The sequence below is a fragment of the Phyllostomus hastatus genome, unplaced genomic scaffold (assembly GCF_019186645.2).
Source record: "Phyllostomus hastatus isolate PE091 unplaced genomic scaffold, TTU_PhHast_1.1 phas_scaffold_182, whole genome shotgun sequence".
NCBI lineage: Eukaryota > Metazoa > Chordata > Mammalia > Chiroptera > Phyllostomidae > Phyllostomus > Phyllostomus hastatus.
In genome coordinates this window covers 19602303-19613219 of record NW_025334013.1, presented here as the reverse complement: position 1 = coordinate 19613219, position 10917 = coordinate 19602303, and the positions used below count along the sequence as shown (strand labels likewise).

The 10917-nt window shown below is 41.2% G+C and overlaps 1 protein-coding gene across 11 annotated transcripts in view; it reads left to right on the top strand.

Annotated features, from left to right (window-relative positions):
• Positions 1 to 3524: 3524 nt before the first annotated feature.
• Positions 3525 to 10917, top strand: part of PUM1 (pumilio RNA binding family member 1) — a 124262-nt gene continuing 116869 nt past the window's right edge. For all 11 annotated transcript variants that reach the window (XM_045858624.1, XM_045858623.1, XM_045858617.1 and 8 more), the window contains exons 1-2: positions 3525 to 3625; positions 7927 to 8300. In XM_045858624.1, the coding sequence (XP_045714580.1) occupies positions 7938 to 8300 (363 nt within the window). In that variant the 5' untranslated portion in view covers positions 3525 to 3625; positions 7927 to 7937. The remainder of the gene's footprint in view (positions 3626 to 7926; positions 8301 to 10917) is intronic.

Below are 10917 nucleotides of genomic sequence, written 5' to 3'. Positions count from 1 at the left end.
GGAAGCGAGAGAGGAAGGGAGAGAGAGAGAAATATCATTGATGCGAGAGAAAAATATTAACTGGTTGCATTCCCACATGTGCCTGTGACTGGACCAGGGATCAAACACTCAATCTAGGTTTGTGCCCTGACAGGGAATGGAACCCTCAACTGAGTCACTCAGCTGAGTCACACTGGCCAGGGCAGTTTCCTCATTTTTAAACTAGACTAATGATGTCCATGTCACAGGTATTTGGGGAGGACACACTTATTGATTTTAGAGAGAGGGGAAGGGAGGAAGAAAGAGGGAGAAAAACATCAATAAGAGCTTGTAACCCAGGCTTATATCCCTACCAGGAATTGAACCCATGACCTTCCAATTTATGGGACAACACTCCAACCAGGTGAGCCACACTGGCCAGGGCTGGAAATGATGCTCTTATAGGGTTATTTTGGGAGACCAGGGATGGATAATTAGTATTCCGTTGGGATTACAGCATTTGACTAGGGAGGGGCCTGATTAGGGAGTGGTACTACACAGCTGTGACTAAACTGATATTAGACCCTCTACACTCTAGTAATGAAAGTTAAAGCTTAAAACTAAGGACTTGGTCATGGATCTCAGAATGAAATCATGGAGTACAGCACCTGGTAAGGCTCTGGAAATGTAATTTTCTCATGTCTGCTATGTTTCCTCTGCTTACATGTTACCCCATTACAGCTACTCAGCACTTTCCAGGGTTCTCACTGCATGTGGCTAAATGCTTTATCTGCATTATTTCATTTAGTGCTGTTATATTATTAATCTCATGTTACATGGGGAAAAATGGAGGCTTATGTTATTTCTGGTCTGGCTTAAGAGATGGGTCTATGAATACAACATATTTCTTATAGGGTTGTTAAATTTGAGAGCTGACACTCTAAATGGCTGTTGAATTCATTCATTTAACAAATATTTAATAAGCAATGACTGTATGTCCTGCACTATGTTGGTATTTGGGTTTTCAGAAATGAATATTAAGACTGCAACTACAATAAAACATTTACATTTTCTGAGAGCTAATTTTGTGTCAAGCACTTTATATCTGTTAGTTTGTTTAACCATTTGTAACCACCCTGTAAGAAAAGTGTTAATATCCTCATTATGCAGATGAGGAGTTGACATTCTGGGACTTGCCCATGGTCACACCACCAGGGAGTAGGAGAGCTCAGGATCTTTGTTCCAAGTCTTGTTTTTGTTTTCACTTAGAAATAAAAATCTCACTATTTGCCCTGGCAGGTGTGGCTCAGTGGACTGAGCGCCGGCCTGTGAACCAAAGGTTGCTGGTTCAATTCCCAGTCAGGGCACATGCCTGGGTTGTGGGCCAGGTCCCCAGTAGGTGGTGCATCAGAGGCAAACACACATTGATGTTTCTCTGCCTCTTTCTCCCTCCCTTCCCCTCTTTGTAAAAATCATAAATAACCTGGCTGGCGTAGCTCAGTGGATTGAGTGCGGGCTGGGAACCAAAGTGTCCCAGGTTCGATTCCCAGCCAGGGTATATTCCTGGGTTGCAGGCCATAACCCCCAGCAACCGCACATTGATGTTTCTCTCTCTCTCTCTCTCTCTCTCTCTCTCTCCCTCCCTTCCCTCTCTAAAAATAAATAAATAAAATATTTTAAAAGTTTTTAAAAAATTAAAAAATAAATAAAGCACTTTTTCAAAAAAATCATAAATAAAATCTTTAAAAAATCTCACTATTTGATTTTTTAATAAAATAACATTAAAAATAAATATATATGAAAACAATTTAATCAATATGAGTGCTAATTTTTTAATGAAACTTGCTAAAACAGGGTGTTAATAATCATTTAAATTTTTACCAGTGTATTTAATAGATGAAAATATTCTATTTCAAAGTTGCATTTCTTTTATTATTGCATTTCTGTTTTATTTTTATGAGATATATTGCATGCATCAAAAACTTCACTCATTTAAAGTGCGCAGTTCAGTAGGTTTTAGTATATTCACAGAGTTGTATAACCAGCATTACAATCTAATTTTAAGATTTTTTTCAACACTCAACCCCCCCCAAAAAAAAAACCCCACCTTTTTCCCACTAGCAGTCCTCCTCCATCTCACCTGTCAGCCCCAGGTTAGTTATTACTTGTGTTTATTGGCCATTAGTGATTTTTATGTCTCTTTAGGATCACTCTTTTTTAATTGATTAGGAAGTTCTGTACTTATCATGAAGATTCACTATTTGTCTACCATGTATTGAAATATTTTAAAGCTATTTTCTCATTTGCTCTTTGTCACGGGCATTTCTTACTGTAAAGATGTTTACATTTCTTTTAATTTTTTAAAAATATTTTATTTATTTTTAGACAGAGGTTGGATGGGAGAGAGGAAGAGAGGGAGAGAAACATCAATGTGTGATTGCTTCTCCCAAGCACCGTGCTGGGGACCTGGCCCATAACCCAGGCATGTGCCCTGATTGGGATTGAACCAGAGACCCTTTGGTTTGTAGGCCGGTGCTCAATCCATTGAGCTACACCAGCCAGGGCTAAATTTCTTTTAATTTTTAAAACGACTTAATTGATTTTGATTTATTGTAAACATTTTTCCTCCTCCAATTATAAAGCTTTCTCCCATACATCTTGTTTTTTTCTGGTCTATTAGAATAGTGTGGTTTGCCTAAGCTTTTAATCCAGCATGGATTTAGTTTGCCAGAGAATAACTATATTTAATCAAATAATACTGATTGGAAAAATCACTTTTATCAAATGGCCAAATTTCTATTCATTTTTGAAACTGGGCAGAGTGACATCACTGATTGAATCCTCACAAACAGGGTCAGCCTTACGTTTTTGGTTTAAGGTTCTGCTATTGTCTTGAAATTCTTAACAGTTTTGGGTAAGGGACCCCGCACTTTCATTTTGCGCTAGACCCTGCAAATTATGTAGAGAGGATCTGCTTACAAGTCCCAGGCACTGTACTGAGCTCTTTACGTATATTATTTCACTTAATCCTCAAGGCAATTTTAGGTAGCTGTTTTCATTTTACTCTTCATTTTGCAAATGGGGCCATGGAGACAAGAAGATTAAAAAAGCAACAGAACCAAAAAGCTGCAGCAAAGGGTTTTGATCCCAGCACCTGTCACGCCAGAACCTCGCGAATAAGCGTCCATTTACGCTGCAGCCTGTTGCAATCTGGAGGTGAAAGGGAGGGCGAGGGAGCAGGAGGTGCCGTGTCTAGACTCCCTTAGTTCACTCTGTGGATCATTTCTGTCCTGACCCCGCGTGCCCAGCTCCGTGTGGTGCGCTCCTGTGCGGGCCCCCGGGATTTTGCCTTCTATCCGCGGCTGCGCGCTCGCCTAGCAGGCGGGCACTCGCGTGAGCTGCTGTCGTATTGCCTGCGAGTTCCCCAAGTTCACACAGGCCTCGGGTTGGCATGGCAACCAGGCAACCTGTTCCAGAGCTGCCTGCCTGCTCCGCACATGCCGCCGCCACCGCCGGAGCCGGGGCCAGAGCATATCCCATGATGCTCCGCGCCAGCCCAGTCCCCAGTGGGCCGCCATGTTGTTGGAGTGAAAGGTAAGGGGGAGCGAGAGCGCTGGAGAGAGAAGATCGGGGGGCTGAAATCCATCCGCATCCTACCGCTCCGCCCGTGAGTATCCGCACCCCGCCGGCCCCAAACGTTGCTCCGGACCCCCAGCGAGCGGAATGTCCCATTGTATTGGTGTTTGAGAGCGGTTGGGGCGTGAGAAGGGCTTTAGAAAAGCCGCCGGGGCCCTGGCTGAGGCTTCTCACTCGATATTCCTTGTACATGTTTTGGAGTCAGCAGCAAGGCCCCTATTGTTATCAAAGGAGGGATGGGGTGGGGAGCGGGATCGAAACCAGGAAAATGCCGGGGGTTTACGTCCGGGCCCAGGGCACAGGGTTCCCTCTACATTTCTGCTCGGCCTCTTTGGAACCCCTAAAGATTGATGTTGCCATTGCGGTTGCTTTTTTGACGGGTTTGTGAAGCCCCGAGTCTTCTGTGTGGCCATGAAGTGTAATTTCGTGCCACCCTGGGTTTCTTCGACTTCTTGAGCTTCCGTGGCAGCGCCGAAGCAGGAGGAACAATACATAGCTTTAGAAGCAGCCATGGCCCTTGTCTACGGGCGAGACCCACCATGGGGGAACTTTTCGAGCCGTGAATGTGGAGAAGTGGCGATTAGGAAGTTTCAGATCGTTTTTTTAGGCTCCTGGGTGCTTGTGGCCTTTTGTTTTCGCGAGAGCTGGTGTTTTTGGTGGGTTCTTCCTCTTTGAGCCTCCCTGTGTTGGTGCGTGTCTGTCTTAACTCAAAGAGGGGTCCACCCCTCGGTAGTAGGAAAACAGATACACAGTCCGGGATAGTTTTAGCCCTCACAAACGTTCTTGGTAAACAGAGATCATTTATTGTACTTGTCACTACCACTCCCACGTCGAACGAGGAATCTGCTCCTGTAACTTTTTTCTCCCGTCTATAATCCCCCCCCCCAAAAAAAAAACACACACACACACTCACACACCCATTATCAGGGAAGGTTTATCTTCATCGTAACTTGAAGAATTGTTACTTTTAATTGTTCAGTTACGAAGGCACTGTTTTTAGTTGTCGATAGCTATTCGTTCACTTCATACTCGTCCTGGGATTAAGAAGGGTAGTTTGTGAGGCTTTTGGGGGGTTCTTTTTAAAAATCATTTACTTTGGAAGCAATAGGTTTGTGCCTTTAGCTCTTTGTTTATTTTGTGAAAGCACAAAAACTCGCCAAGACAAACCTCCGAGATATGTGGCTCTTGATGCAGTTTTAGTAAGCAAAATATCAAACATTTGATCCATTGCTAATTTTATCTTTATAAAACACTCTTGGGGGCTGTTGATTGTTTATCTGGATCTTTGGGAAATCCTGGAATCTGAACTTTGAGTTAGTATTTTGCCTTAGTCACAATTGAATTCATTTTGCCCAAGGCCACACAGTTGTTTGAAGTTTAATTTGGATTTGAGGTGAACTGTTTTAAAATAAATTTAGGGCCATAGTTTTTTTTCTCAGTGTGGCAAAAATAAGCACTACTAGATTTCAAAATACTAAGCATTTTTGTAGGAAAAAGGTGAGCCATGGAGAGATTAAATTGTGTTCTTTTGTTTGAAATAAAATCTAGGAGTGTTATTAAAACCTTTGATGTAAACAGTTTGGAACTGTGGAAGAGCAACTAGAACCAGCCCTTAATTCTAGTTGCTTAAAATACTTATTTTTATAATGTTCCCTTTGTAAAAACATTTCAAATGCTACACACAACTTTTTAGTGGGCTTTGAGGGTTTTCTAAAAGGTATCAGCAGTGTAAACGTTTTCTAATATTTAAGTGGCTGATTTAAAGTTTTGTGCTGTAGTTGCCAAGATATTAATTACAAAACTACCCAAGGCATATGTTAATTGCTTAGGTATTTGCTACTTTTACACTGTCCCTTCTGCCAGGTTTTCTCTTGTTTGGGAAACTGCCTTGCCTCGGTAGGTAAAGCAGGAAGTCTCGGGGCATACAGATAGCTCTACAAAAGCCAATTGTTTTGTTTGAACATTTTTATAGGAATCTCTCCTCCCATTCCTTGTGGTAATGAAGTTGTGTTCAGTGTGTTTCAGTGGTAAACACCCTTTTCATATGGAAATGCTTGGTTAGATGAGTGTGATGGCAAATCTTTTATTTCAGAAAAGCTTGCATTTGATGTTTTAGGAATCCTCTCAGGGACTGGAGTGCCATTGCCTTCACTGATGGTAACTGAATTCTGGGGTCACAGCATAGTGACTTTAGTTTACCGAAACTTTTACATCTATTTTATTTTGATTAAAAAACAAACTTGTGGGGCAAAGAGGAAGGACCCCCCCCCCCCCCCCCATTTTCTAGTTGAGGAACCAGGCTCAAAGAGGTTGCTGGTTTAATGGCAAAACTTGGGATATGGGATTCTTTGCTTGCTCTGGACAAAGACTGTTAGATTGATACTTCTTTGTGGAAGAAAATGGAACTGGCTACTGTAGGTAATAAGAGTGCAGTTGAATTCTTTTGAAAATCAAACTGAAGGCATTAGGATGGTTAGCACTTTGCAAAGACCTATGGTAAACACAGCAGTGACTTAATGATTTTGGCACTTAACCATGAATACAGTTCAATTCATGAAAGCAGAAGCTGAAGTCTAGAAAACTAAAGCCCCCTAGTAAGGTTCTGGTGGATTGGAATTGTTAACTGATCAGGCATTTCCAAGTTAGGCTTTGAACAAATTACAAATTTCATTGTGTCTTTTTACTTCTGACTTCAAAACATGAATTAGTTGTGAGAAGCAGATACATCTTTATCAGGTGATTTTGTTATTCAATAAAGAAATAATAGATTTCTCATAAATCTTGTGAGTCTTTTTGAAATCTCACAGTTTGGCTAGAGAGAGAGAGAAGGCATTTGCAGCAGGTTGATTAGCCTTGAAACTAAACTGGCGTCTGTGGACACATGCATTCCAGTTGGTCACTGATTAATTACTTTGTAGCAATTTTTTAGCACCTACAGGGTGACAAGTGTTACATCTTATGTATACATGTAGTTTTTGATTTTAAGAAACTTAAGAGGTAAAGTTTCATAATAACATTTTGGAAATTCTTTGTTGAACCTTCTAGAGAAGAAAGAGTAGCAGATGTAGGTTAGAGAATAGTATTTATGTTTACTTACTGGACTGTAGCATGGGGTTGATAGAGGTAGACTTGGTGCAAAACAGATTTAGGTTTGAATCCCTTCTCTGCAACTCACTAGCTGAATGCTCTTGGGCACATCACATAACTTTTCTGTTCCTTTGTGTTTTCATCTGTAAAGTAGGGACGGTTAGATAATGTCTGCTATATATTTGCTGCACAATTATTGTGTTGAGGTTTCTTTTTTAACAGTGAGACTCTCTTCCCTAGCAAAGTGTATCTTATTTGGTCTCATCCTCTTTGCTTTGCAGGCCAGCGCTCAATCCACTGAGTCACGCCAGCCAGGACGAGATTTTATTTATTTATTTTTAGAGGGAGGGGAAGTGAGGAAGGAGGAGAAACATCAGTGTGTGGTTGCCTCTTGTGCGCCCCCTACTGGGGACCTGGCCAGCAACCCAGGCATGTGCCCTGACTGGGAATCAAACCTGCGATCCTTTGGTTCGAAGGCAGGCACTCAGGCCACTGAGCCACACCAGCCAGGGCTCATCCTCTTAATAGGAGTCAAAGTACTGATGGAATGAATAATGATGTGATTGCAATTATAATTGTAAATTATTGGTAAAAATTTTGAATCTCTGCCCCCCGCCCCAATCAGTAGCAGCTGAAGACAAGTTTCAGGCTGAGAACATTCTGTTGCTCTTCTTTGTCATGGGGTCTTACTGTTTCTTCGAGGAGCACCCTATGAATGTGTTGAATATTTTAAAGGGTCCTGTCAAGTTTTACACAATCTGAGTCGTTGCTAATTATCTGTGGGGTTTGGATTTTTGTTTGGTTTATTGCCTTATGTCTGTTTCAGCTATAGCAATAAAGTGATATTTTTGTAAAGCTCTTGTTCATTTTAAAAGTATTTGCAACATTTAGCTTAAGGTGTAAATAAGTTGGGTAGAGCCACTGATTGAAGTCTAATCCTATGCTATTACCTTTGATAACAACATGTTTCTCTGAAGTTGCTGTACCGAGGCCTGATCTCCATACATTGTCTGGTACCTGCCACCAACTATGTTTATTTCCACACACATCCTCAACTACTTAAAAATGGAGGTTTTAGTTTAGAAAGTTGTGTAATATATGAGTATTTTAAAATATGTGGTTGCTTGGTATAAGCTAGTTGTAGATAGCAGTACAAAAGACATGGAACTCACTTTTATCTTGGTGTCTGTCAAGTAATGTTTAAAAATTGCAAATTTTAACCATTTGTAACCTGTTTGTCCTTAGGTGTTGGTGGAATGAGCGTTGCATGTGTCTTGAAGAGAAAAGCAGTGCTTTGGCAGGACTCTTTCAGCCCCCACCTGAAACATCACCCTCAAGAAACAGCTAATCCCAACATGCCTGTTGTTTTGACATCTGGAACAGGGTCGCAAGCGCAGCCACAACCAGCTGCAAATCAGGCTCTTGCAGCTGGGACACACTCCAGCCCTGTCCCAGGATCCATAGGAGTTGCAGGCCGTTCCCAGGACGACGCTATGGTGGACTACTTCTTTCAGAGGCAGCATGGTGAGCAGCTTGGGGGAGGAGGAAGTGGTGGAGGCGGCTATAATAATAGCAAACATCGATGGCCAACTGGGGATAACATTCATGCAGAACATCAGGTAAAAAAAGTTCACTCTTTCAGCTTTGAAACTCTTTTTTAATCGCTGTCCATATAGGATGTCTGCTTTTAGTGAATGTCTTCAAAAGCTTAAATTGCTAATTTCAATTAGTCTAAATTAAATTGTCACTTGTTTTAAAGGGTGATTGTTTTAACATTGTCATAGCATTTTGGGGCTAAATAGTAAATGACCAATTCATTTTAAAAAGGACTTGAGATTGTTTTAATGTGCACATTGCATTTCTGGGCATGCTTTTTTAAACAAAGAATACTTTTGTCTTGACATATTCTTTTAGGAAGTCTTCGGGTTGTTTAAAGGCCAAATACATATTTTAGAGCCTTTCCTGTTGGGTGTGGGTGATTTTTATTTTTAAGATGTTAATAGTTTAAAGTAGTAGGAAATTGATAACAAATCAGCTGTTCAAGTGAAATTTATTTGAAATGGAACTGATACATATCTAAAGTTTTGTGTCAGAGGAGTGGATGTGGCTTTTAGGTTTTAACCATCTTATCCTCTTGTTCTACAAACTTGTTTCATTCGGTTGATTTTAACATGCTTTTACTAATCTAGAACCATAGCTGGGAATACGGCATATTTTACTGAGAAGAGTTGAGCCTGATCTGTGTTTCCTAATTTCCTGACAGTGATGAAAAAATTAGAATGTTTTAAACAGGCTATTCTTTGAAATTGGGCATAGGTTGAATTTGCAAAGGTTCATCTTAGTTGCCACTACCTGACTGCTGACTAGCAAAAGAACCGACATCTGTCACTAGGCCTCTAGTGCTTCTGCTCTGCTTCCGAAACAAGTTAGGCATGAGCATACTTGCAAATCTGAGTTCTCAGTTGTGCTTCCCTTGTCCTGTCAACAGAAATTTATTGAGCACATTGATCATAGGTCTTGGTTACCGGAATAGTCATCAATATCAGTGCTGCTTCATAAGTACCTACTATGTGTAGGTGAGGGATACTGACAAGTATGAGGTATAGGGGGGTTCTTGTGAAGCTTAGGGCACTTTTTATCTATTATGTGCCTACTAAGGCATTTGTTTCTGATTTGCTTGGAGTGTTGTAAGAGGGAATCAGATGTTATTCATGTTAGTATCCCAGTTCCTAGAATTTGGCATATAATAGAGTCTCAGAAGAAATTTATTGAATGTATGAGTCCTTAATCCTTTGGCTTTAAAATAAAGTTGGGGTAAAAGGACATTGTCATGAAGATATAGGCCTTGAATGCCAGGCTAAGATTTATTTCAGTAGGCAGTAGGGTTTTTGAGTGAGTATGTACAGGGTGGCTTTTAGTGGTGTTTTGGGAAGACTGAGTTGGCAGTAAGGGATTGGAGTGCATAAGGGCTGAGATTAATTGGATGACTACTCTAATAGTTTGGTGTGACCAATGGAAAAGGAGGTATGGACGGCACTCTAAGGTCCTTGGGAAAGTGAAGTAATACAGGAAGATGAATACAGAGGGAGATATGGTTTGGGGACAAGGTAATTAAATTTAGTAGTATACATGTTGAGTTTGAGGTTTAGGCAGCTGTACAGGTAGAGACAGACAGAGCCCCCCCCCCAGCCCCATAGGAGGTGCTAAATTAGAGTCATCACAACCCAGTTCTGTAGGGTGGACACATGGCATAATGAACAACACTTTAGGGAACTGAGGGTAGCTGCTATGCTGCAGATGTTGGTCACCCACAAATTATCTCTCCTGCAGTCATTATAGTGTATTATAATTTATTGATTTTTTAAAAAAAGATTTTATGTATTAATTTTTAGAGAGAGGGGAAAGGAGGGAGGAAGGGGGAGAAACACCCATGTGCAGGAGATACATCTCATCTTACCTCTCGTACACCCCCAGCTGGGGACCTGGCCTGCAACACAGGCCTGCACCCTGACTGGGAATTGAACCAGTGACCTTTCAGTTCGCAGACCAGTCAGTGCTTAGTCCACTGAGCCACACCAGCCAGGGCTATAATTTATTGTCTTTGGTATTGATCTCACCTCCTGAGTATTAAAACTGAACTGTTCTAGGGCACAGACTCTTGTATTTTTCATGTCTCCTTCCCAGGAGGTGTCTGACATTTTTGTATTGATTGAATGAGGGAAGACCACACAAGTTCTTGAGATTTGCACCAGGTAAAGGTATTGGAACTTAGAGCTCAGCTGTCCTGCTGGGAAACACATGGCAACAGGTAGGGGCTGCTTAGACAAACAGCAGTGCTGAGTGTAGTGTAGTTGAAGAGTGGAGGGGCATATCTGTAGTGTCTCTAGGTGGAGATTCTGTACTGATTGGAGTAAGAGGGTTTCTCTGTCAGGTGGGAGTACAAAAGAGATTGAGAATCACTGATGATAGATAAATTCACTGAGCACTTATGTCCTAGGCACTGGCTATATATTTCCTATACTTAATCCTCAGTCCCATGAGGGGAGTAATATCCTTTTTTGAGAGATGAGAAAATGGAAGCGTAGTTACTAGGTAAACCTGGTTTTGAAATGAGGTCTCTGATTCCAGTGCCCATGCTTTCTGTATGCTTTTGCCTCCCTAGGAGTATTTTTAGCTTTAACAACTAAACCAAACAAAACCGTTTTAACAAAGGAACACATTCTAAGTAACATATTC